This window comes from Chiroxiphia lanceolata, chromosome 4, assembly GCF_009829145.1.
Source record: "Chiroxiphia lanceolata isolate bChiLan1 chromosome 4, bChiLan1.pri, whole genome shotgun sequence".
In the NCBI taxonomy this organism is placed as follows: Eukaryota; Metazoa; Chordata; class Aves; order Passeriformes; family Pipridae; genus Chiroxiphia; species Chiroxiphia lanceolata.
The window spans coordinates 59,491,017-59,518,883 of record NC_045640.1 but is presented as its reverse complement, the minus strand read 5'-3'; the positions used below and the strand labels follow the sequence as shown (position 1 = coordinate 59,518,883).

General features: G+C 38.1%; 1 protein-coding gene across 1 annotated transcript in view; it reads right to left on the bottom strand.

Moving 5' to 3' along the window:
- LRBA (LPS responsive beige-like anchor protein) overlaps nt 1-27,867 on the bottom strand; it is a 399,190-nt gene that overhangs the window by 340,250 nt on the left and 31,073 nt on the right. Inside the window, 13 exon segments of the mRNA XM_032687089.1 lie at nt 168-247; nt 4,173-4,341; nt 4,956-5,108; nt 5,217-5,325; nt 6,591-6,724; nt 7,400-7,597; nt 8,429-8,575; nt 8,892-9,011; nt 10,238-10,364; nt 10,465-10,586; nt 13,617-13,712; nt 15,817-15,917; nt 16,054-16,285. Coding sequence (XP_032542980.1) covers nt 168-247; nt 4,173-4,341; nt 4,956-5,108; nt 5,217-5,325; nt 6,591-6,724; nt 7,400-7,597; nt 8,429-8,575; nt 8,892-9,011; nt 10,238-10,364; nt 10,465-10,586; nt 13,617-13,712; nt 15,817-15,917; nt 16,054-16,285 — 1,788 coding nt within the window.

The following is a 27,867-nucleotide window of genomic DNA, read 5'->3' as shown; positions in this document are numbered from 1 at the left end:
ATAAGGGAAAAAAAATGCATCTTTAGCACTGCTGTCTGTGGCAAGAGGCACCAAAAAAGACACCTTACAGGGCTTTCCTTTTACCTACTATTACAAAATTCAACATGCTTAAAGTATTTCTTTATGAAAGGAAATAAATATCCTATCAAAATTTAAAGTTATCCTACCTTCATCACTAGCTGTTTAATAAACATCAACAAAAATGCTCGCAGGGATAAAATTTCTTTTTGAGTAGGTCGTGGACCATCTATAAAAGAAACATAGATATATGAAATACAAATTAACACTTGTTATTAGCAGAGAATGCATTTTCACAGAAAGAAAAATAAAAGGCATTTTCTGGGTGAAGAAGGCACAATTCTAAGTAAAGTCATCTCCCCTCTATTTCAGACTACAAAACAGTAATGCATTTTTATCACTTTTTATTAGCAGAATGTCCAACCAGTGAGGTTCTAATAAGGCTTTTATTAAACACAGTTTTCTAAACCCCTCTGAATTCTTCTAATGATTTTACCACTTCCTTGCGTGCTATGAACCAACTTTATGCAAGGAATAAGACTGATATGAAAACTTTACATCAGAATTTCCACATTTCAAATTTTTGCACTTTACAGTTCTTTTTAAAGTTCTGCTAAAGCTCAAAGGAAGAACTACATGCCATTGTTACACACTGGCTATATAAACAAAAATCAATCTTACAATGCTACATGTAAAGATTACCTTGAAAGACATGACTTAATTTGTTAACTCAAAGTCAAAAGGACTGGCTTCTGCCACCACTGTGTAAAGCAGACTTTCACTGAAACATTTTAAATACTCAAACACTCAGTAGTTCCCAGGAGAGACAAGGTTAAAAAAACAGGTGCAACCAAATGTCAAAGTCAAGTAAAAGTTTGCATACAGAAAGCAAATGAACTGCCACAAATACATTTCTGAGGATAGCTCTTACATTTGCTTTATAGGTTCGCAGTTCTTATGATCTTAATCATCAAGGAAAAGGAAATCAACTCACAAATGAAAGTGATCATCAGTCTGGTTATATAAAGTATAGGTCTACAGACATATTGGTTTATGAATAGTTTTTTTCAATATAAATTTAAAATAGTCAAATAGTCAAAATAAGCCATTAAACTGCATTACTAAGAGTATCCTACAAGTACACTAGCCTCAATAAAGCACTTCAGAAACTAAGTAAATCCACGTCTTCATTAAAAAGAAAGGAGAAAACACACATGCTTTTGCTTCTTAAAGGATGCAAAATACTACAAAACAATCTTTACAACCATCTAACAGGAAGAGCTGGACATTTTGAGAAGTTGGTGGCAGAAAGTTGGACGCATCTAAGGAGCACTCACTCCTAACATATCTAGCTCTCTTCCATCACCTCCTCTCTCTGAAATTCCAGAGCCTTTCGTTACAGAAGACAGTAGAGACATAAGTTATTCTCCCTTTGTTAAAGCTGTGTCCCCAACCCCACAAAAGACAGAACAACAATTGCAATAAAAAATTGTAAAGTCATACTTCCAAACAGCATGAATTCCCTTATCTGTGCCAGTTCCATCAGCACATGTTTATGTTATGCTGGTGCACACTTCGCATCTCCCAGTTCCTTTTACAATACTGGATTTCTTTGTCAAGCAGTTATTCCTTTTGTTTGTTTCCTTAGGATCAGTATACTTGTTCTGTGTTTCATGACAAGCACTAAACACCTGTTCTAAACTTCTTTTTCTGGTCACTGTCTGAATTAAGCATGCTCATTAAGCACTTTTCCAGCAATTCCCTACACCATTCGGATAGATTCAGTATGCTTGTTTTCAGCTGTACTGCTACTATCAATAGATCATAGGAACACTTAAAAGACTGTCCAGTATTTGACCAAGCACCATAAAGAGCCCACATTCTCAGGCATGGTTCTACACTTAGAATCATAGAATCACAGAATCAGCTGGGTTGGAAAGGACCTCTGAGATCATCAAGTCCAACCCTTGATCCACTACCACCGTGGTTACTAGACCATGGCACTAAGTGCCACATCCAGTCTCATCTTAAAACACTTGTTACTGACTTCAAGTTCCACAGAGTCAAGAGACTCTCTAACATATAGAGCCACCCCTCCATCTCTCCTCCCTTGCCTGTCCCTTCTGAAGAGCCTGTAGCCACCCATGGCAGCACTCCAGTCATGTGAGTCATCCCACGACATTTCCATGATGGTGACTACATCACAGCTTTCCTGCTGCACGATGGTTTCCAGCTCCTCTTGTTTGTTACCCATGCTGTGTGCATTGGTGTACCTGTACTTCAGCTGGGTTGCTGATTTCTCCCTTAACTCGGGCTTTCCACCCTTAGGCTCATCTCTGGAGAGCCCAATTTCAATCCCTTCCCCCTTCAAACCTAGTTTAAAGCCCTCCTGATCAGCTCTGCCAACTTATGGGCTAGAGTCCTTTTGCCCTCCCTAGACAGATGAAGCCCATCTGATTTGAAGAGATCAGGTACCATGGAATTTGCCCCATGGTCAAAAAAACCAAAATTCCACTGGTGGTACCAATCCTTTAGCCACCTATTGATACGATGAGTTTTAATTGTCCTGGTACTTCTTCCATTAATGTCATTAATGTCATCGCTGTTGGCCTGGACTACCAGCAGTGGATACCATCTGAGGGCCAAATCAGCTCAGGGAGCCTCCTGCTAACATCCCTCACCTGGGCCCTCGGAAGGCAGCAGACCTCCCTGTGGGATGGGTCTGGTCGACATACAGGGCCCTCAGCTCCCCTCAGAAGGGCCTACCCTTCTTTTTTTCTTTATAGCTGTGGTTGTAATCTGTCTGGTAGACAAGGTGCAACCGGGAGACCCTCCACACAGATCTTCTTCCTGACTGTCCTCTACCTGATTCTCTGGGTCCAGGGCCTCATACCTGTTCTTTAAGGGCACCCAGGGAGGTGATGGGGGGTGGGAGGGGATTCTTTTACCTCTTTGATCAGGGACCTGTTTCCACTCCCCCAATCTATTTGGTTTGCTCCATCTGCCTGATGGCAGGAGGGGCAGGGCTTCACCGTCTCCTGCTGAACTTCTTTTGGGGGTGAAAGGGTGCAACTCCACCAGTCAATTTCCCTTTCACTTTCCCTAATGCTTCTTAGCCTCTCTACCTCTTCCTTGAGCTCTGCCACCAGGTACAGCAAATCATTCACCTGCTCACATTGTACACAGACCCCACTCACACTGTCCCCTGGTACTAACGCCAGGCTCAAACACTCTGCGCAGCCAGAGACCTGAACAGCTGCGGCCGTCTTGGTGTCCTTCTTGGTGAGTTCTGTCTGTGTGAACACACCCCTTGTGATAACAGCAGCAGCAATGGCTTTCGCTTTTTTGGAAACCATTGCTGGCTTTAGTTGAGTTGTGGGGAGGAAAAAAAAAAATAAAAAGCTCACCTGAGAGAGCTGGGAGGTGCCTTGCTAACTGCAGTCAAAAGGTGCCACATCCCTGTTTGCCCGCTCCTGTTCGCCACACTCCCAGCAGCCGTTTAAATCCCTTGTGGATGGGCTGGGTTCCACCCCCTAGTCAGCTGACTGGGGGAGGTACTGGGCATTCCCACTCGAACCTGAGTGTATATAATCTTGGGGTCTTGGGACTTCTGGGCCACTCGTCAGATCCAGAGGAGGACCAGAACCTCAACCAGACTGCGAGCACCACTCTTGACCACACTGTGACCAGCACTCTCACCAACAGGTTTTCTTTTCCTTTTACTTTGGACTCAGGGGGACCACGTGGGGCTTAGCATGGGGGCCAATGAACACCATTCTGTTCATGCCCCAAGGTGCTGGGTTATACATCTGGGTTTTGTGGGTTAAAACCAATTGTTTGTCCATATAACTGTATTTATTGTATTATTTTTATTAAATTGTAACTCTGACTTACAATCTCTTTTGAGTTGGGTTCGTTTCTCCTGCCAGTTTACCTTTAAACCAGCACAATATGACTTCTGAAGAAATTTCCCTTAGATTGCGAAAAAAATCTTTCAGGGACAAAAGTACACTGTCTGAACTGTTACAGGGAACCCAGTCCATTAAAGAGAAATTATTTCTGGAACATTCACAGTTCTATTCTACACATGGTATACAACACTTCTTAAAAATAAGGATCAGATTGTGAGAGTAAAAATTAATATACATACATACCTACGCCCTTGGGAGTTATACCACTGCGATCCTGAGGGTTCACTACCCAGTAGTAATACTTTAGGGTGTGCATGACCAAGAGTACTGTCCCAACCCTTCGGATTGCTCCATAGATGTTAACAGTGGCTATGAACTCAGTAGACAGGTAAGTGTACAGGGTCAGCTGAGCCTACAACATACAATCAGGAGAACAAAAATCACTTTTGTTCCTAAATTACAGCATGTCAGACAAATAAATTCTTAAATTTCATTTATTAAAATGTCTTAGAGAAATAGATTTCCTCTGCACAGCTCAGTCACAAAGCCCTTAAAACATCAGCAAATGGATGAAAAATTTCATTATATTTCTAAAACTGTAGAGTGCTGGTAAGAAGATTTCAAATAGAATCAACTGGTGAGTTTTGACCAAAGTTATTCACACTCAGAGAACAGTTTCACCAAAATAAAAATACTCACTGTCAATTTAAATGAAGACTTCAAAGCATAACTTGCTCTTTAAAAATTGCTGAGTTTTTGCCAACTAGCCCATCCAAAATTCCCTCTCAGTCTGGGTCAGGGACTCCAGAAGTTGCTTACAACTCTCTTCTGCAGGACCCTGCAGGTTTCCAAACTCCCTGAAAATCTTGGGAGTCTGCAAAACTTGACAGCTATTGTCTGAAAACAATTCCTGTATGATTTCTGCTGGGGAGCAAAGACCTGTAACTCTTGGAGTTCAGGTTTAGTTTCAACACTCCCAAATGAATACATCATAACTATCTTATTTAGAAGAATGAGCAATTTTACCTGTGCTGGGATATGAATCCATATTGCAGGATTAAGGAGAACATGATCACACAGCTGCTTCAGCAAGGGCACTCCATTGTGTAAGTTGCTCAGGTATTTTGAAAAGGCAAGGCAAAGTTCTAGAACAGCTCGGGTAACATGGGCTTTGGAAGACTGTAAAAGAAGATCTGCTTAAGGAGAGTCCTGTAACAGTCTAGGAAAAGTATTTCTTTCAAAAAAAATTCAACACGCATGTAAGACATCAAGAAATATTTCCTTTACCTTTTCTAGGCTATATCCTATCACAAGGAAGCCTTTACAGGAAAGCATCTGTTCTTGCATAGCAATAGAGTTCTTCAATAACTCCATGATGAATGCTAATAAAGTAGAACTGGAAAACATGGTTTAGTAAACAAAAATGTTCTAAACGTTTACAACAAGACAGAAAATATTTCCAAATTAACACTTCCATCACACAGCCCAGAGATACATTCAATGTACTACATAAATGCTCAAATCAGAACTATTAAAACAAAAAGCAAGACTAAATTTTGAAAACTGTAACTTCTCGCTTTTTATTAATATTTTTCTAACTTGAAATCCTGGACTCTAAAACAACCGTGCAATAGCAAAATTCTTCTGAAAATACATTCTTGCAGAAAGGCAACAGTTAACCTTGTACTTCTCTCTGCTTCGTATTCCACTTACAGACTTCTGCAAGATCAGTAACAAATGCCATTCTGCTTCCTATGGATTTCAGATGAGCAGATATTTTTCTAGACAAAGCTTTACTATTGATTCAAGCTAATTCAGCTCTGTGCTGCTGCCACAAGGAATGTCCCTGTCCCGCCCCTCGTGTCACAGCACTAATGCCTATGGATCAAGATCTCAGCCAGCTGAAAACCCCTCTATTGCTGGGCCGGTTTGCAACTAAAGCAAATCCCTGACTTATCACACAGACGCCCAAGCCTAAGCCAGCTCAGGAGACTTCCAGGCATGTCCAAATATACTGAAGGAATATTGTGACCACTCCTTCTTAGCAACAATACGGATATAGCTCATCTTTAAACAGACATGAAACTACAATTGCAACAAAACAAAGCAAACTACAACAGAATTCTAAAAAGCAATCCCTTTGTTACCATTACCATCTCTAACTCAGGAGCTCCACCAGCTTCTGTACCTGGATGTTCAGAAGTTGGATGTACTTGAAACAGAGCTCTAACCACAGGAAAAGCCTGGCAGTAACCCTAAGTAACAGTATCTTCCAAAAAGTCTGAAGGTTAAAAAAAAAAAAAAATTCCAAGCAATGACTGAAAAAACTCATCCTTTCTGTAATTTCTCTTGAAGCCTTCCCTAGTGAATTTTCTCCATGACAGGAATAAGCTCAAAATTCTCATAATTCTCCTACACAAAAAACCATAATGTATAAAATGTGCACATTTTGGTTCCGTGTGAACTTTCAGAGAACATTTGGTGCAAACAAGCACATCACTTTGAGGTCCTGCCTGTGGCAAGGCCACCTTTTTGTTGTTAGACATAACTCACTGTATGAGTGTGCATATGCAAACTACTATGCCATTTAATAAAGCAATAGGTAATTTCCTTTACTTACAAAGGATCAAAGAACAGGACACAATAAGTACATTCACTCACCAAACAGTTGTGTCAATGTGATCCGAGGAATATTGCCTGTAGTCTAACTGTGCAAAGAGAGGGAAAAGCACCTGCACTCCTCCAATGGAGTGCAGGGCACTTTGGATAGAGTGCGTTAAGACTGCTTTCACATCCTGAGAAAGAAGAAACAAGAAATATTGAAACCTCCTTCAGGAACTGTTAAGAAGTTCGTTAAAAATAGTTTTTAATGTCTTCAATATAAGAGCTGTATTATTGCCAAATAAAAAGAAACAGCAGGAACAACAAACTGGCTGCCACAGCCATGCTAAACATCCAGTCTGCCTGACCTACTGCTCTAGATACACTCTACAGTGGAGATCCTCAGATGAATACACAGGAGGTGGCTTGTAAATTCTAAAACAACTCTCTAGTAACAGGGAAACTCTAGAACAGAATACATGAAAAGGTTCTGACAATTTAACAGATGAAGGCATTCAAAGCATAAGGAAGAAAAGGATTTCATATCAACAAGGCAAAGGATGGGAGACAGGTAACACCTGTAGGGGAGGGAACGTCAGAAATGAGGAAGAAGGATTATTTTTAAAGCTCACACAGCCTTTGTAATATTGACATTTTTTTGATTATAACTTTACACAAAACAAACTTTTTTCTTAGGATTCTTATGCATCCACTTTAGTTCAAGGAACGGGAGGTAGCAGCAGGGCCAACCCAAAAAACCCCAGCTTATATGGAATTCCCAATGCCATCCAAATCTCTATAAAAACTTGATTTTAGGTTTTCAAAAAAAATCATCAGTATACTCAAAATCTATGAAAATGCTGACATACCTGCAGCATGAGGGCATGTGGTGAATGAACAAAAATAGAAGGGTTATCCTTAGGGGATGACTCTAGACACAGCTGTGCATCTGTAGCCCTTGGATTGTACATAAAAGCAATAGCATTGGATAGTTTGCCATCATATAACAACAATTTGTGATGTTCATCGAGGAAGAGATCACTTTCTGCCTTGAACTTGAATGTTCCCTGGATCGGGAAGCAGGGTTGAGTAAGGAAAAAAAGAAAAATAATTAGATTACACACATTGAAGATACAGTTCAGAACATAACTATTGCCAAAAAAATGACTGAAACACTGCTTCTTTAATTTAGAAGTATTTAATAAAAAAGGAGTCTCAATAAGAACATTGAGTCAAAGTCAATTTTACAGAATTAAAATTGCAGAATTTTTTGGACCCCTGAGGAGCGTCATTGCCAAAATGGTGGGTAACGTAAAAGAAACACATTAGCTTGGAAACAGCATGACTGTCAGCAATGTTCACTCAGAAGGAACTAATAATTGAGGAATAGATAGAATAAAACCATCTTTTTTAGCTTATGTTTGTACAGCTGCTAGGGAATAACAGTCTTCAATTAATGCCCCTCAGGCTAAGACAAAACAAATAATAAATCACTGCAACAAAACTAATCCTCGGCACTAACTTCACATGTTAAAAACACCCAACTAGCACAAGTAACTATAAAGCTACATTTCTAAAACAAATACATCATACTTCATCCAAGGTTTTCAACCTCAGTGAAAAAGGAAACCTGACCAGAGATAACAGGGGTGTTTTCCCTCTCTCAATCACCAACACTGAAATTCTGAGATGCAAACAGGAACACCATTCTTTTTATTTTATAAGAAAATAAATAATTGAATCAATGCTTAGTTGTAGTCTGTGAGGCAATATATAGGCTTACAGAGGAAACATGGAAGAGTTTACACATATTACAACGATGTTACAATGCCACAACATTCTTAAAACCCACCACAGTCTTAGCATAATTAAACTTTTAATAGTCGATTCTAACATACCTTATACCCCAGACCAAGCTGATAAATAGCAAAGATCTGAGCAGCATTGAGAGCTTCACTAAAAAGGTAAACAGATGTCATTTGCCCACAAAACACTCGATTGGCATCTGCTGTTTCTGAAGAACCCAGGAAACATTTGTCAAATGTCTGAAAATAAAACAGAACCCAGTAACAGGGTTAATCTATGCTACACAAACAAATTATACAAAAAAATACACATTTTCTTGGGGAATATTTTTTTATATAAACAAGTATTTGAGGGTCTCAGCAGAAACAAATTTAAAGTTCTGAGATGTATAAAAGCACAATTTACCCCTCTACCAAAGAGTTACTATTTTTAATTCAACATTTTTTAAAAATGCATGAAATGGGGGAGGTTTAGTAATAAAATGGAAAAGAATAATTATATAATCCATCAACATGATCAACTAACTATAGGTATTAATGCACAGGGATTACTTACATCACTGGTGTTGACAAACCATGTTATTTCTCCATAAGATGCCAGTTCCCCATTGACATAACATCGAAGTTCACTGTTCTTCCAGCGGTTGTAGATGTGCACTATAGTAACCATATACCACTAAACAATAAGAAAACAATTGACATAATTCTACAGGTACCTAAAGAAGGTTTACCATTCAATTGGGGCGTAGTAGAGCAAATTTACGAGAAATAAGTTAAGACTGACAAATGTATTTGAAGTAGAAAAGATTAATAAGTCACTGGTGAGTTTTCTTGCATCGCTATGTCAAGGGATATTATGTCATTTTTTCTATAAAAAGATGACACAGAAGCTTAAAAGATATTTATGGGATATAACTTAAGAAATCTTTATGGCACTGCTGAACCAAACTTACAGTGAAACCATTTGTAAATAAGTTCTAAGCTGGGTTACTTGTAGCATGATGGACTGCTACAAATGTCATTCCAAACAGCAAGGATGGCTCCAGACTAAAGCCTTTCAAAGGCTGTGCATGTCAAATTACCACAAACAGAATCCATATTTACAGCAAAGGATTACTGATAAGAAATTCCTGAGGAGGTCTGTTCTCCCACAAAATGTTTACACCAGTTGCTCCAGAAACACTAGCAGAATATCTAATTGAAAAAGGAGATATTCAACATTGTATAACACTATTTAATAGGCAAGACAGCCTTGAATATCAGCAATAAAATCAACTCACATTTTATTTTTTACATTTAAAAAGATACATAGAATATAGCAGCAAATGCAAGGAGACTACTTGCTGGACAATCTGGATGAACACAAAGCATAACATTCTTTCAAGAATGATCTGTTTTCTACCACATGTAAGACCATCAAACTCCTATTAACGGCCTTTGCTTGATTAAGAAAACTAAATGTGGGTTAGTAAATGTGCTCTCTTAAAATAACACTGCATTTGCCCACATGGAGTAAGTGATGATATAAAGGGGAGCCTTAGCAAAACCTTTTAGAAAAAGGAGAAGAGAATGTCTGGAGGTATGAGAAAACAAAGAAGGAAAAAAAAAAAAATCACAAGCAATTTCACTTTCAAGCTGTGTCGATGTACTAAGAATTCTGAGAGAACTCACACAAGTCTCAAAAATTCATAAAGTGTCTAGTAAGTTGTGCTTTTCTAGTTTTCTTATATACTACATAATTAAAAAGCATTAAGATTTCAGAACACAGATTTGTTTTGCTCATTCCAATGTAACTGTTGTTGTACAGAATGATGAGCCTAATCGATAGCTACAAAACACACTCCCAGGTTACAATTTTAAATTCATTAAACCTATTTGAAAGATTTTATTATCATTACTCACCTTTTGTGGCTTGAAATCAAATTTTACACAGTGCTGGAAACCTTTTCCCTTTGATTTTATGGATGTTACAATCAGGCAGCCTCCAACAAAGTGAGCAGAATAACCAAGTCCTTTGTTTGTTCGAAAACTGACAAATTAGAACAAAATCAGCACATACACGGATGCAGAAATCATTGAACAATAAACAGAAAATGAACATCAGAAATGTGGTTTTACATAGTACTCACCAATATAAGTAAGGTTTATCCTTATCCACATTAATATTATTTACAGGATCCATTCTTAGCCAAGTGTGGAAAGTAAATCCATTCTGGTACGGCCACTTGGCTATAGGAGGTAAGGCAATAGCCTAAAGGAAGTAAAAAGTTATTCATGGAGAAAGATCAACATCACAACAGTAAAAGTATACAGGTCAAGACTCTACAAATGTATACTGATACACATACACACACTGCAGATGTGCACACTTTTCTCTATGCTTAAAAAAGATCTGGCCCAACTTGTGCTTTTTGTAATTGTTACGATATTTAATTCATCTAAATATTTAAAAACTGGTCTTTACGTCTCGAAGAAGATTATTAACAGTAAGTTACACTTTAAAAGTCAAATTCTTTAGTTGAAGACAGAGTATAATAACTTCTCAAAAGGCAAATTTAAGTAGATTTGGTTTTGTGGTAACCTGACAGAATAATCAGATTTATAAATTCAACTTCACACAGTGCTGGTATTTAGAAAAATAACCAATTATGAAAGAAAAGTTGTGCACATCTCACTAAACAGATTCTTTTCTCTCTTGAAACTCATGTCTACATAGATTTCCAGTGAGAAATATGACAGAATCATAACCAGCCAAAATCCTCATCTCAAACGTGGGCTTTGTTAGCCCAAAAGCTCCTAAGTTACAAACTGTATGTTGGTACCCTTTGTTTCAAACAGTTGGGTTTTATTGTTTGGGATTTTTTTGTTTAGTTACAGGCTTTTTTTAACATTACTATCAACTTTCCACTGTTTGGCTGTACAGATTTGCAATACACACTTCAACTAAAACTGCCATAACCTCTGATCAAAGATGCTGTCAAGATGATCAATACCAATGAACAAAAAAACATCAAAGAATTCAAGTGTTGCCAGACTCCTTATTATGCTCCCATGATCCATTCAGCTACTCCTGTCCAAAGAAAATGCTATAAATCCTTCTCTATACCAGTCAACTAATCAGTTTGCATGTCTTTGAGCCCAGTTTTTGGGAACTGGTAGGAGAATCACTTGATTTAACTCACAATGGATCTTGGAGTAATTATAATAAATACTTAATTTCTTAGACTTCTAAATTTAAAAATATATAAGAATATTCACATTAAGGTTACTGAGGCACCCCAATACCACATATGGTTCAAGTACTCAACATAATTAATAGAAGTTAAATACAAAAACACTACATGAATATCCTAAAGGAACAAAAACATGTCTGTTTATTGCCAAGTTCTGTTGCACGTGATAAAACTGCAGAAGCATTTTCCTAATAGTCTGCATTTTTCAGTCTCAAGTTTTCATTTCAAAAAAAATTCATTATGTCATCAAGTTGGTGAAATGTAATCTCAAGCCACCAGGCTGAAAGGTAATGAGTCTATGTGAAGAAAACTGGAAAGAGTCATCTGATAAATCTTATTCAAATCTTGTTCTGAATTAAGCATGAAATTTTGAACATAATTTTTCATCCTACAATTTCAGAAGCAAAAGTGTTGACATACTTGAACTCCTACAGAAGATTTTGCACAGAGCTTTCCAACTACCTATTTAGATTCAAATTCTTTTTCAAGTGAAGACTACAGAACTTAAAAATTAATTGTTCGACCACTCGAACAATTACAAGAAGACTAATCATGGCTAAATTTCATCTTTTTCAGTATTGTTCAGCATATAAATGTCTAGGATCTATGTTTTCTCAGAGAATTCTTCTAAGCAATATATGTTATTCACATCATCCGATCACTAGAAACAATTATAAATGGTACAAGCGGAACCAACTTCTAGTTCAATACTTTTTGTGGTTTCACTAGCAAAGGTAGATGTAAGGCTGTATTGGGTATGTGTGGCAAGGTTTTGGTAGTGGGGGGCTACAGGGGTGGCTTCTGTAAAAAGCCTCTAGAGGCTCCCCCATGTCCAACAGAGCCAGTGCTCCAAGATGGACCCACCGCTAGCAAAGGATGAGCCTGTCAGTGATGGTACAGCACCTCTGGGATAAAATATTTAACGAGGGGGAATGGCAACATCAGCTGGAGAGAGGAGTGAGAACTGAGAAAGAAACAGCTCTGCAGACACCAAAGCCAGTGCAGAAGGAGGTGGAGGAGATGTTCCAAGCACCAGAGCTCAGATTCCCCTGCAGCCTGTGGTGCAGACCATGGACAGGCAGCTGTGCCCCTGTAGCCCATGGAGGTCTGCAGTGGAGCAGAGATCCACCTGCAGCCCATGGAGGAGCTGGTGGAGGTCCAAAGGATGCTGTGACCCCATGAGAAGCCCACACTGGAGCAGGTTTGCTAGCAGGACTCGTGACCCTGTGGGTGACCCACGTTGAAGCAGCCTGCTCCTGAAGGACAGCAGCGCGTGAGAAGGACCCACACTGGAGAAGTTCATGAAGGGCTATCTCAATAGGTGGAACTCCAGAGGAAGACTGTGAGGAGGAAGGAGCAGCAAAGACAACATATGATGAACTGACTCCCTGATGAAATCAGGAGTGAAGTGGAGCCTGGGAAGAAGGTAGAAGTGCAGGGGAGGTGTTTTAAGATTTAGTTTTTATGTCTCATTACCCCACTCCGATTTGATTCATACTAGACTAAATTAATGTCCTCAAGTTGAGCCTGTTTTGCCCGTGATGGCAGCTATTGAGTGATCTCTCCCTGTCCTCATCTCAACCCACAAGCCTTTCATTGTATTTTTTTCTCCCTGCCCAGGAGAGGAGGGGAGTGATAGAGCAGATTTGGTGGGCACCTGGCATTCAGCCAAGCTCAATCCACCAGAAAGCCACTCTCACACATACTGGATACTAACACAAGCACCATTCCTATCGAAACATGAGAGGGGGAAAGCAGGTAGATTTTCCTTGCAACAAGATTTAACTGAATCAGTCTGAAAAAAATAACAAAATCAAAAAAAGCAGCCTCATTTACATCCATTCTTTGTGTAATACTATTTGTCCTTCTATAGTGATATTGCACATCTCTTATAAGCACGATTTATTCAGGCACAATGCAGAGAAAAAAATCTGGTTAAAACTCCTATGACAATGACAGATGAGACAAAGAACACCACAAATGAAAACAACCAATGGCCATAATAGAAAAACAGATGAACAAACAAGAGACTTAAAATATCTACATACTGCAGCACTTTTTCCTGGAAAGTTGAAGAAGGCATCAGGTCCATACTTCTGAGGCATGTGTTTTAACACAGACAGTAACTTCCCAGCATGCGGTGGCTGACAAAGAGAATTATCACACTTGTAAATAAATAAAACAAACCCATAAGAAATACTATAAGTACACAAAAAAATTAATTTTAAGACATTTTAAAACTTTAAGACAATTAACTAGGTAACTTAAGTAGAGACTTAACTAGGTAACTTAAGTAGAGACTTTAAGACCAGAGCCACTTTCACCCAGCACAAACTAAACTGACCCTCAGTGTTGGTTCCTCCCTCTATCTGTTCATTCCCATCAGCAGTCTGTGTCACTTTGCATTAAGCTGAAGAAAATTAACTGATTCAGAAGAAAACTAATTTAGGAAAAACAAATGCAAACTAATTTTTAATTACAGCTGCTCTGGATTGTGACGGCAGGAAACCCGTGCCAGCACAAGGGAGATGGGGAATTCCTAGCAAAAGGAGGACCTGGAGACAGGACTATTTTCATCAGGACTACGGTCATAAACAACATTAAACTGACTTGTAAGCCCATGGAGAAAGATTAAATTCTCAAAGGCAGTTTGGAGCACCTAAACTGAGTACTCAGTGTGAATACTTAACACCTTCCCACCATTCTAATTCTGCACTGATTTTGTTGTAATACTCAGTAGCTATAAACTCCAAATCAAGTATATGAGCTCACAACAACAGAAGTACAGCAAATACTGCTAACAGTCACAGGACAATTTTGTGTGTCTTCTTCCATCACATCACAATCTTCTGGGAGATCTATTTTTAAACTACAGTTTTATAATTCTGATATTTTCCTGAAAGTGCCCTTTTTCCCCCTCTTGTAAACCTCTGAAAACTAAGCACTGCATGATGTGTTACAAGTATTTCAAATGTACCAAAATTACAGTCATTTAAACAGGGCTTCAAGAATCTGAATTCAAACTGAGGAGGAAATGCTGAGAACTGCTTAGATGTCTTCAGTGCTATACAATTTGACCAGGTAATTTGTGTAGTAGCAAAATACTTGGTATCCTTAAAGCACCACTGATTTTAAGATTTATGAAGTTGTACAACTCCTTAGCAATGCAATAGCGGCATTTTTCTCTTCCTTTACTCTGTATTGAGTCTTTAATAAAGAAAGGAAATTAAATGCAAATAGCAGAGAGAGAGGAAATGAAAAAGTTAATGTTAAAGAGGAATCTATGGTTCAATGTGTTCTGTATGTTCAATTAAGTTTAAACCATCTATGAAATTAAGAGTATTTTTATTTAAGCAGGTTAAGATCTCCAAACTTATTTATTTCAAAGGATCTTTTAAAATTTGCTGTATTATGTGTGCATACTTGTTGTTATATTCAATACTCTTTTTTAAAACCATTTGAAGTCAAGAGACACTGTGCTACCTTTTCTCTACACTAGGCAGACTATTTAGAGATAACAGGAGCTGAATTAAAATTCAAATCAGGTAAAACGACTGTTAAAATAATTTCCAACTCCAGCAAAACAATTGCGTGTTAAACAAAACTTTCTCCAGTGGCCTCTACAACATACACATTTTTACTTTAGGGAATGAGGTTCTCAACAGTAAAAGGAGACCCTCTTCTCCCTTTCTGTTTTACACAGGAACAGGAGAAAAATGATATAATTTTTCAGTGGAATTTATTTCCTTCAATTCAATTTCTGCCAAAAATTCTCATTTTCCTAACTGGATAAGTTTTTTCAATCTTCAGGTAAAGTAGAGCAATGTGAAAATATGAGCAGATGGAACAGCCTCTGTAGCTATTTTTAATTTATTTCTCTCTCATGACTTAAAATAAAAAAATATTAAGCCTTTTTCCTTCAATTTCACATGTCTGGAATCACAAAAATAAAATCATGTGCATAAAAACACTTGCTCAGAGTCATCATATTATTCCCAGGTCTTCAGAAAGACCAATCCAATCCATAGATCCAAGAAGAAATTTAATGTCATCACTATTCTACTCTCTGTATTTTAATTGCTTGCAGGTAAAACGGTTCATTGATATAGTACCAGAAAGCTTCCTGTATTTTTGGTACATTCAAAATTTGTTTATCATAAAGTTTATGAACAAGTCTTAACTTGTGAACATTAAGAAAAAACATAAGCAACACCACAAAAATGGTTTCAGTTTTGTGTTTTCTTTTACCCATCTCCCTTTTTCTCCTTGAAGCTTGCTGAAGAATAACTTTAGCTCCCGAACTGTCAAGTTATAGCTGGCCAACACACCCAGCATATCTACTAAGAGATCTGAAAAGGAAAAAGAACAGCAACATATAAGTGCTTGATAAAATGCAGTGTCAAATTTCTGTCATTTAATTAATGCGTCCACGAGGTTTTACGTAGAAGAAACACAGTTTGAGTCATACACTGGGTGAAACTGTACCTGCAATCATGTTGTCAGCTCTGTCAATCCTCTTGAGCACCTGTTCAACCAGCCCCACTTCCGTGCACGCCTGTAGATTGCGGATACTTTTCTTTAGGATTGCTGTAAACATGCTCCACACCTCGGCCTGGCAGGTCACGTCACATTTATCCAGCAAGTCCAACATGCAAGTGATGCCCTCTACTTCTTGGATGATAAAGTTCATTTCCAAGTCAAATTGGCCTCCGACGAGCTTTCAGACAAAAATATTTAAAAAAAAAAACTTCAGACAACTGTATCAAAGTGCTATTCCATGTTTGAAGTTATTCATTCTGCAAGAAGAAAACTATCAAAGAAGTAGGCTAAAAAAACCATAATGAGGCCAATATCAATATATTGTCTCATTTTTCTTCTGTTTTAATTCCTATTAAGTAACAAAGGTGCTCCTAAGGTGTCACTTACTATCAGACAATGGCTGCAGAAAAACATTTGGGTAGTTTAAGATACAGATGTCCTGAGTTGCCCCACAAAGCTGAAGACATCAAGTGAGTGCTCTAAAACAGGTGAGAGTGCCAAAGCAGCAAAGATTCCTTAAGTGGCCTGGAGTGCACTAAGACCTTTCTTTTGCATGAGCTTAACACTCCTCAGGTAAGAGAGCAATTCTAGCCAAAAGGAGCTGATGCACATCAGGAATATCAGCACTTAAGAACACCCAAGAGACATTCCTGAGATACTGAATAAAGCTGGTTAAATAGGAACTGCGAGATTAATTAGCACTCACAGGCAGTAAAAGGAAGCAAAGGCCTGCTATATTTGCATGAATGTGGAACAGCAGCACCATTCCAAGCCTTTGACAATGCTTTGGGTATGACACTTAAATCCTGTAGTATTTCAGGTCTCCTAGAGGCATGCCTTATTTGAACATACACTCAATAACTAACCACGTATGTGTGTGCCAAGGAGGTGGAGAGGGGAAGGAAATAACCTGCTCCAATCGTTCATCTACTCAATAAAACAAAAATTCCAGCTGAAAGAAAGATGCATTGTACTAACTAAACTCCTTTATCCCAATTCCCTCTCTCCGCTCTTTAAAGTTCTCTTGGATTTTAGAACTGTAGTAACCTTAAATATCACAGAATCACAGAATATGCTGAGTTGGAGGGAACCCACAAGGATCACCAAGTCCAACTTCTGGCCCTGCACAGGACCATTCCCAAGAGTCACATCATGTGCCTGAGAGTATCATCCAAATGCTTCTTGAACTCTGTCAGGCTTGGTGCTGTGACCACTTCCCTGGGGAGACTGTTCTAGTGCCCAACCACACTCTGGGTGAAGAACCTTTTTCTAATATTCAACCTAAACCTCCCCTGACACAACTTCAGGCCATTCCCTTGGGTCCTGTCATTGGTCCCCACAGAGCAGAGATCAGTGCCTGCCCCTCCTCTTCCCCTCACAAGGAGGTTGTAACTGCCTTGAGGTGTCCCCTCAGTCTCCTCTTCTCCAGGTTGAACAGACCAAGTGCCCTCAGCTGCTCCTCTTGTGGCTCCCCCTCAAGGCCCTTCACCATCTTCATCGCCCTCTTTTGGACACTCTCCAATAGCTTAGTGTCTTTCTTACATTGCAGTGCCCAAACAGCCACAGTATTCAAGGTGAGGCCATGCTTGGCAAACTACCCATTATATACCAGTACACAAACAGGAATGCAGACAGCATCAACTCAAATTATCAGAATGGACTCATGTTTAGAAGCATTTCAACTCGTTCTCACTTCTACAGATTTGTTTAATAAAAGACGTTATTTCTGTCCTAAGTGGAGTTCCTTTCACAGGCTTTGACCATTAACAGCTTCAGTGCTGTCACTGCTGAAGTCATACCATATCAAAACTGCCCCAAAATGCACATACTAACTTGCTTCCATATTAGCTCCAACGGCTTCTCTCAGCTAGTCAGGATCCAAAGATAAACTTACCCAATGGAACAGAATATATGCTCTTTATTAACTACAGAAATTACCATACATTTTCCTCAAGTGTCTAAATCTTGTCACTTTGAAGAAGCAATCTTTGGACTTCTGGGCATAAATCAGTAATGTCAAACACCACAAGAAGCAGAGAAAGTTACTGCTTTTATGACAGAATAGACAATGTCTCACGGCAACAGTTTCTAAACAGTAATTTACAATTTTCCATTTTCTCCCTTCTTGGTCTTGAAAAATAATTATACAATTTACTATCAGATGCTTCCTGAATATCTAGGGAAACCGTAGGAACTGAATGGGGAGACTTGAATTATATTCCCAGGTTCTCTATATCAACTCATGTTGTCAACTCAAACAAATCTATCAAATCATTACCATTCCCCAAGCCTTAGTTTTCCCCTTCCAAAAGATGGAGCAGAGGCCTACCTCAAAAAAGCTCTGTAAGGCCGAATTCAAGGGAGAATGCTGAGCAGAATGAATTAACACAGAATTATCTCAAAACAAATGCAAATGAAAGAGGACACCCTCCTTAAATAAAACCTGAACAGGGCATTTGAAAACATAATACATAACCAATGTTACATTTCATTTTACGCTGAATTTATCCTCTACAAAACTGAGGTATTCCTCAAGAAGCTGCTCTCCTTCTTACCATGAAGAAGAAAAGAAAATACAGCATTCTGTGTGGAGAGAGAACAGCTGAAGGTTAAATTCTAGTCACAAACCACCTGCTAATTCTTAACAAGAAATTCAACTCTTTATGCATTTGGTTTTAACTATCAGCCAACATTCAATTATCACACCAAAACCATATACAGCAACTAGAGGTGACCTTACCTTCACCCTATAGTCTACACCACCAATCTTTCATTTTTGGCTAGATACACTATTATCAGTAACCACCCATCCAGGAAGCTGTCAAATTAAGTTTCCAATCTAATCTGCAAACACAAGCATTTCAGCGACTACATTCCAGAAATAATATGCTATGGTAAAAAAAGTAATTCCCATTTTAACACTTCCTTTAAGGGAAGTGAGGACAAAAAACATTACCCAGAGAAAGCAGAATACCCAAGGCCCAGTGCAGCTGATGTACTGTATGTATGCATCCCCATTAGATACACATAAGCACACACACATCCCCCCCAGTATGTCATATTAACCCTTTCTAATGGTGATTTGAAGCTGATCAACCTTCCAAACACAAATTTGTTTCCAATGACAGGGATCATAATCCAGGTCCACGCGTTGGCTAGTTATTATCTGAGCTGCAGTAATGGCTGTGCACAGCAAAATGTAATCTTCCCAAATGTCACAGTAAGTTATGAATATCTGAGCAGCTTAATGCACCTTACTAGCCATGAAGTGTGAGAATGTAATCTTATTACCTTTTTTATGGTTGTATTTTTTTGAATAATGTAGCCTTTGAACTGATGTATAGTCTTTCCTTGCACTTTAGCATGATTTGGTCTCCTATGTCGCACAGTACATTTTTCAAAATTCTCCAATTCAACGTATTTTAAGTCCTATGCTGAGCTGCATAAACAATCTTTATAGCAACCTACAGGGTGGCATAACGTTTTCTTTCTTCAGCATGTAGAATTAAGTGTAAGCTTACAGGAATGGCTTTAAAGGGCAGTATTCAAATACATCCTCACAAATTTTAGACTTTGCTAGCTATATTTACCTTTAAAAATATATATAAACTAAGCCAATAGCTCAAGCTTTTTCGTAAAATGTTTCTACATTTGGCTGACTGAGAACAGGGAGCAATTTTTTACTACACGTGCAGAGAGTGTAATTTTTTTTTCCTTTAGAGAATTAAACTAATAAGAAGTCAACATAATAGCACTAATTTTAAGTAGCATTACAACACTTCTAAAGAGAAGCAAAAAGGCAACTGAAACACACAAAACCTCTCTTTGCCAGGAAGTGATCAAGATATAAAAGAGATGGTGCACTGCTTGGGTGAGCAACTACCAAACTATGGCATGCAGAAAACAGATTAGAATAAGCTCAATCAAGGTCCACTTTCCTCAAAGATCATGATCTAGATTATTAATCTAATTTAAATTATTTCTCCCACTAACAGACATAAAATATTTCACAAGCTTGTAAGAAAACGTGAGAAAAAGTATTTCAATGACCAATAATACACACACACACAAAAAAAGAAACTAAGTCCAAAATGAGCATTTCTCCTGGAAAAGCCAATTTCGCTATACTTGGGAGAACTACAGGGCTGGATCTTCTCATTTTTACCTCAAACTTCCAAAAAAGACTTCACTTCTACAGAGTTTCCTCATCTTTCTGGTTGTTAGATAACCTAGACACCAAGTACTTGTTTCCTAAAGCCAGGATGAAGGACTATCAACCAAACTGTGACCTCCCTTTACCTCAAGACAATGATTCTGTTATCTCAGAATTGCTTCTTTAGAACGTCGAAAACAAGGGGTACGGACAATGCCTATCCAGTGGAAAACATCTATCCCATGAACTAAAAGAAACACAGTCAAATAGGCTGACTCTATCTCAGTGAAAATTTTAAAATTTTATGCTTAATAAGAACCTGCAAAGCTGCACGTAAAAAGCTGATAAAAGCCAAAAATCTTCTATTCGTAAAATTAAGGTACTTACACAAGATAAACACAAAGAACAATGTGCTGAAGCTAAACCAATTGCTACTTCAACAATTAAAGGTTTTATATACACCCTGCTTTTTACCTCTGTTCACAAAATAACCATGTTATCCAAAGCGGTTCTATTCTTAATGCAATTTTACATCATGTCAGTTAACCCAAGGCTAAAAAAAACCCAAACAACCACGAAAAACCCCAACCAAACAAGAAAAAACCCTGTGGTTTTCAACCCTTGATGACCAAGTCTAAATGCAGCTTCTGAAAAACACAAACAAGATGGATTCATTTTAGCTATAATGTTCCTGAGTAACAACAAATAAAATATTCTTTGCCTACATTTATTCTTATCTTCCACCAAAGAGATAATTCACCTCCTTAAGTCCATCCCCTTTCATGTATTCAGAAACTCAAAACAAATATTATTGATCATCAAAAATACATGCCAAAGATTTGGGAAGTATCAGAATTAAAATCTCTTTATGGTAAGAGTATCACAGGATTGTGGGTGATCCCAAGCTAGTCAAATCCTCTAAGGGCACACAACAAACAGCAAAAGTCAGCACCATGGTACATATCCTGGGCATGACAAAAAGGTGGTTGTGATTTGGAAAGGCTTCTAAAGAACTTAAGAGGAAAAACATGGGGAAAGAGAATAACTCATACATACTAATTTGCAGCAATCCATTTTCTGCCCTTCACCCCCTCTTTTCCATGCAGTCTTTTCTATCACCAACACGACACTTGGAGGCGAGAACACATTAAAATCTGAGTCCTAAGGAGATTTAGCAGGAAAGCCTGTTGATAGTTTGGATAAGTATATCAAACAGTGACACTACCATGAACATCAAGTCAGTGAAATCATGACAAACAGGGCTCAGGCCCAGGGAGGTTAATAGGGAGGTAAAAAAGAAGCAGAAAAAGCCTGGCTGTCAAAAAAAAACCTGTAGAAAAACTAGACAGCACAAAGAGCCACTCAAGAAAGGCAAGATCATAACCTTCCAGCAAGATGGAGGTGATCTAAAGCCACTTGCTACCTCAGCACAAAGTTTTAAAGTAAAGTGAGACCATGAATTTGCAAGCGACTTTCACAGAAGGAAAGATTCTGCTCCAGATTCTTCTTTATTGTCCTGTTAAATCTTGCTCCAACTCTGGACTTGCTGTCTCCCAAGTTCAAACAAAATTAAAAACAAATCAAAAACAAAAAACCATCAGACAAAGAGCAAACAGGTATTTTTTGAGCAGAAAACCACAAACTTCTCCTGTTGATGCCTCGGGCTCAAGTCACCAATTTCTACCCATCCAACACTACCCAAGTTATACTTCAAAAAAAGAATACTAATAGTACTAAACTACTCTGCTTTATAAGGGAAAAAAGATGTTAAGGAAGAAAGACAAAAAATTATTCTTAATTAGCTGCTTTGTCTGTATTGCCAAGTTCCTAACAAAGGCTACACCCTCATCTAACTGGCACATAAGAAATCCATTTTAAACCAGGCAGATCAACAGTGGCATTGCACAACAACACTGCACCTGCTTTAACCTCGATGCATTTATGGGATTCTGTTCAATACTGTTATTAACTATGATCAAAGCTGGATCATTCAGGAAAAAAACATTCCCATTGCTTCCCTGCATAGGGATGCAACAGAAATGTTCTGTATTAAAGTAAGATTTCTTCAAATTTGTCTCTTGTTTGGAAAACTGCCTAAAAGTAAATCGAACAAGCCCCCATAAGGTGTTAAGGGTCTACTGCTGCCACCTAATGTTGTATTTGAGACTGTTAGCTCAGCATTACACACCTTTAACACAAAGCCTCAGCACAGTATCATTCTCTTGCTCCCCAAGACACCTTTGTATCAGCAGCTTATACCTCCTGTTCTGTCATAATGAAGAAAAAAAGCTGTATCTCGACAAAATAAGACAGGATAAAATTTCAAAGTAGCAGAAGAATTAACTTTTAAATCTTGCTTTCTATAATACCAGAGGTTCTTCACCTTTGCAAAAGCAATGATAGAAGGCACACAGTTTACCCAATTTACAAAGGAAAAAGCAGCAAATATCTCCTACCCAGTTAATCTGAGACACAAATCAGTTGATTAAAACTTTTCTTTAAAAATGCACTGAGCTTTGCATACATGAGAATTACTCTCTCAGTCAAAATAACAAAAGTACAAAAGCAAAATTCTAGACCATGTAGGTACAATATGTCTGAAGCACCCTCCTGGTGATGACATTTACCTGTGGGTTTCTCCTTCCCAACAGAAGGGAGTGGGCAGGGGAAATAAGCAATTTTAGAATATAATTATGCTGTAATCAATGATGCTTTATTTACCCTAGCTAATAATCTAATATTTTCACTCCATTTGCAAGCATTTTGATGTCAGATTAGTTCACTAACATGATTAGTTCAGTTTGCAGTGTGCAGTTGAAGTCCCAGTGCAAACAGAGCAACGCAAGGAAGAATTAGCCCTATGTAATGTTTTTAAATATGAGGGTAAGGAGAACAGCACTATGAATTTCAATTTTGGGGTTTAATGTATTTTAGAAAGAACTATTAAATTATTTTTTTTAAAGTACATACCAAAAACTTAAATTTAGTATCTTATAAAGGGAACAATCCCACTTTTAAGTTAAATGACTAGCAGAGTTAAATTTTATCCTGCGCAAACAGGAAAAACAATTCTACATTTATTTTCTCAGTTTGGTATGCATTCAGAAAGTGATCTCAGTGCAAACAGTTCTAATTAAAAACCAATACCACAGTCGAACTCTAAACACTTAAGCACTCCACTGGTTTTTAAGGTCTCTTCCAACCCAAGCCAGTCTATGATTCTGTAATACCATTGTGCACTGTGCTTCTGTCTTCCCTTCTGAAATTAAACATATTCCAAAGATGAAAGGCATAAACAAGTCCAACATTGGGAATTTTACCCTTCTCTCAACCTTCACTGACCCATCAAGAGGTGGGACAGTTGATACAAAAAGGATTGCCAAGAACATGATGCCAAACAGGAGTACCAGAGGTTCAGGGAACCACCCTGGCACGGGCCGAACAGTGGATACAACCCAGCAAACCTGTAGGCCACCGGAAAAGTTCAGTAAAGAAAACGGGAGATGGGATAAAACTGATTCTCTACCAGCTTTCCTCCAAGGCAAAATGCTAACCACAGGGGCCCTTTGCTCCTGAGGAGGCCACAGGACTCTAAGCTTTATTTCAAATCCCTGAGGAAACAAAGAACTACCAAGCTGACTTTTGGCAAAATCAATTTCAAGACTAAATTTCATCACACTCCAAACAGTATTTACAAAACCGGGTAGTTTTTCTTGTTTGACTTACATTAAATATCTCTATAAATATGACCACAGACTATACTTAAATCCAGATCAAATTCCTATCTTTCCAGTACCTGTATTAGCAGCACTAAACTCTGTTTTTGTTTTTAATTAACTTTTTTCAGCGTACCTTAGCCTGTGATACCGTTTAAGACATACAAGAAAGATATGACTCCAAGAGATGGTTTAATAACATGCAAATTTGTAGCTCCATGCAGAAAATGAAACATCTTAAATCTTTACATCACATTAGATTCATATGTGCATTGAAAGCAAATAAATCATTTAAACCATGATACAGAGAACCTTTTTAAATTTGCATTTATCTACAGTAAATACTGCCATGTTCTTTAATAGCTTGCTAGTGCAATCTTAGCAAACTAATGATTTATGGTTTTGACATTTTAAAAATCAGAAATCTGTCATTTTATGACATCCAGTAGAAAGTCTGCTCGAGTTACATTACTCTGAATTTAAACTCAAATGCATGAAACACACATAGCAAAGCAGTGTACCAACTGTCCATTTCATTACTGCAGCACTTCTCTCCCTAGCTACACGGCTAAAAGTTACTCTAACACTTTTATTTGAAATAAAAATTGATTTTTTTCAGGAACCAGACATGGGTAACTTCACCAAGCACTTAACTTTTTGCCAATTCTGGAAATATCGCCCATCAGCAAACAAAACCAATCTGCTGTCCAGAGTGGGGAACAAACCCTACAGTCAGGATGCCTTTACAGGGAACACCCTCCTTGTGCACACCTCCATCAGTCAGGGCATTTACACTGCATGCTGTGGGCAGAAGTCAATTCATTCTGCCCACAGGTCAAGTCAGGAAAAATCCAACTCTGACACCACACCTGAACAAATATAACTGTGGTTAACATATACTTAAAATAAGGGCCCACACAGAAGTTAGACAGGTTAAAATGATCAAAGACTGATTCCCACTGCCAAAGAACAGCCTTCTCTTGCAATGCCCAATGAAAGAAAAAAGAATTCAAGTCCAATAAAAGATTTGGAGACAACTAGAAAAACAAAAAAACCATTTACCTGAAACAATGTGCCCGAGAGTCCTTGCAATTAAATTACATTTTCTAACCTGCTGAGTATTCAGCATCTGAACAAACTAACAGGTTGGGTTTTTTTTTTATTACATTTAATTAAATTAATTAGATTAATTTAATTAGATTACCAAAGATATGCTTTCCTTCAACCAAGTTGGTGTGCAAAGAGAGTAATAACAATTCAATAGGAAAACATTTTAAGATGCTTCCCTTAAACATTTAGTTTTATTAATGATTCTATTAATTGATTATTAAATTTATTTCAATTGTACAAGGAAATCATAAGTGTATTAAACCCCATCCAATTATAAAGAAGTACAAACAATTACACAATGATTCCTGTGTATGTCATTTATACTGAACAGGACTAGTTAAAAATACATATACCCATAAAGAATAATTAATGTATAATAACATACTATATTTGACCTTCTGAAAATTATGGCTTCCTAAACTAAGAAAACAAATAATTCTCAGAAAGTTTCCCAGTGCATCCAAAGTGAGGTATGTGCACCCCAGCAGCTGTGCAAGACAATCCTCTGGAGTGTAGAAAGAAAACACTTTTTGTATCATTACTAAATACAAGATAAAAATTAATAATCATTTCTATTTTAACTTTCAACCCTTTTCAATTTCTATTTTTCATTGTTTATGATCTACATAATATACCAATATAGCAACACTCGTATATAATCCATAAATAACAGGTATACATTTATTGGGGGTGCATGCTCAACATTGTTTTTTTACTGATGGGGTAGATGTCAGAGAACAGGCAACATATCCCTTTTCTCCAGAAACAGCACATCTATCTGGTATTTTACAGTGGACTGAGGGTTGAGGGTAGGAAGCCACCACTCTTCACAGAATCTGAAGTCTGCATCCTGCAAGTCTTACACAAGCAATTCTTCACAGAACTTTGTAACTTGGATATCCACTTAGTGACACTCGCAAAGTACATTATTTTTAAAAGTGAGAAGCAGTTGAATTCTAGGAGTAAAAAGAAGGTTATTCTAGAAAACATGTGTAAAAGTATTTTGCCAGCTTGTAGACACTAAGGAGTAACAGCTACAAGGGAGAAAGGCAAAATAAACATAGAAAATCACAGAAAAGTAACAAAAGAGAATATGTTCCAGACACGGAATTGTATAAGAATAACAAAGAATAAACTTACATGGGAAATAAACTGAAGCTCAAAAAGTCAAGAAAGAATACAGGATGAAGTAATTAATCAGTTTACTTATAAAGCTCTGGCAGGTTTTATCAGATTTAGCAACCATAATGTCAACTATTTCCCCTCCTACTGAAAGGCACAGCCTCTCCTATAGCACGTGCCAGAAGCAAATGTGTGGCAGCTCCTCCCCTGCCCTCACATTTCACAACTCAGCGGACAAGTTGCAGAGAATTTCAGCACAACTCAAGGCACCAGGTTACAAATTCCTACAGAAACAAAAAACCAGCACATCTGCTTCTGTCATTTCTGGCACTGCCTCCACCCAGAACAGCGGGAAAACGCTACACTTGCCTTCTCAGGACTGGCAGAGATTGCTGCCACACCTACAGCAGAAACAGTGACGAGTTTGGATGTAAGAAATACTAATGAACACAAAGGAAACGTAACACTCAGCTTTCCATGTTGTCATTTTTTAGATTTTTCTGTAGCTGTGATCAACATGGGAGAACGATGCAGATGATCCTGGCTAGAACAAAGGGTGTTTACAATAAATAACAGCCTTTTGTTTATTCTTACCAAGAAATTACTGTCTTTTTTTTGGCCTTCAGATTTCACCCCACCCCCTCGCCCCCCCTTAAATGTTTGCCGCTCCATTGTTTAGAGTTTAAAAATATAAATTATTGGAAGTCAGTGTATCGAAACACTGCTAAACTAATGCTTCCTACTAACTACACCAGAGGAAAAAGGTCCCTCTGTGAGAACAGGTACATCAGTGAAGCCTCTACAACTACACCATTTTTACTTTTATTTCTTTCAATTCCCACAAAGCAATATTGAAAGCAAGGACAGAAATGTGACTCCGATACATAATGTTTGTTACAAGTGACTTACATTTCTGTATTTGCAAAACCATTTTAAAGCTTTCCCTCCTCCCTGATTTGCCACAACACTGGTTAGTTGGGTTTTTTTCCTGCTAGCACAGAAGCTACTGGTATTACTATTACTCTAAGGCTCTAACCCACCTTCATTTCTCCCTTGTCCCTGTTCACAGCGTGGAAGCAATGACTGATTGCAAATTGTCTCCAAGGAACAGGTACAACAGTAAAGGAGAGGAAAAAAACTGCACAAAACCACAAAGAAACAAGCAAAAGAAAGACTACTAATGTTGTATACGTTATCACTATCACCTACAAATACACCCTCATGTTTACAATGGCCCCACTCTTCTCCTGGTAAGTGCTTCTCCTAATAAATTCCGGTTGTTCTCTTGATCACCCTGTATGAGAACTCTTTTTCCACTTGGCTTTTCCATTTTAATAGAAAACGATGTATTTCTGACTTAGCTATATGATATCTGCCCACGCAACCTGAAAGGAGGTTGTAGCCAGGTGGAGGTTGGTCTCTTCTCCCAGGTAACGAGTAGTAGGACAAGAGGGTATGGTCTTAAGCTCTTCCAGGGGAGGTTTAGGTTGGATATTAGGAAGAAATTTTTTACAGAGAGGGTAATCAGGCATTGGAATGGGCTGCCCAGGGAAGTGGATTCTCCGTCCCTGGAGGTTTTTAAGATGAGACTGGATGTGGCACTTAGTGCCATGGTCTAGTAACCACGGTGGTAGTGGATCAAGGGTTGGACTTGATGAG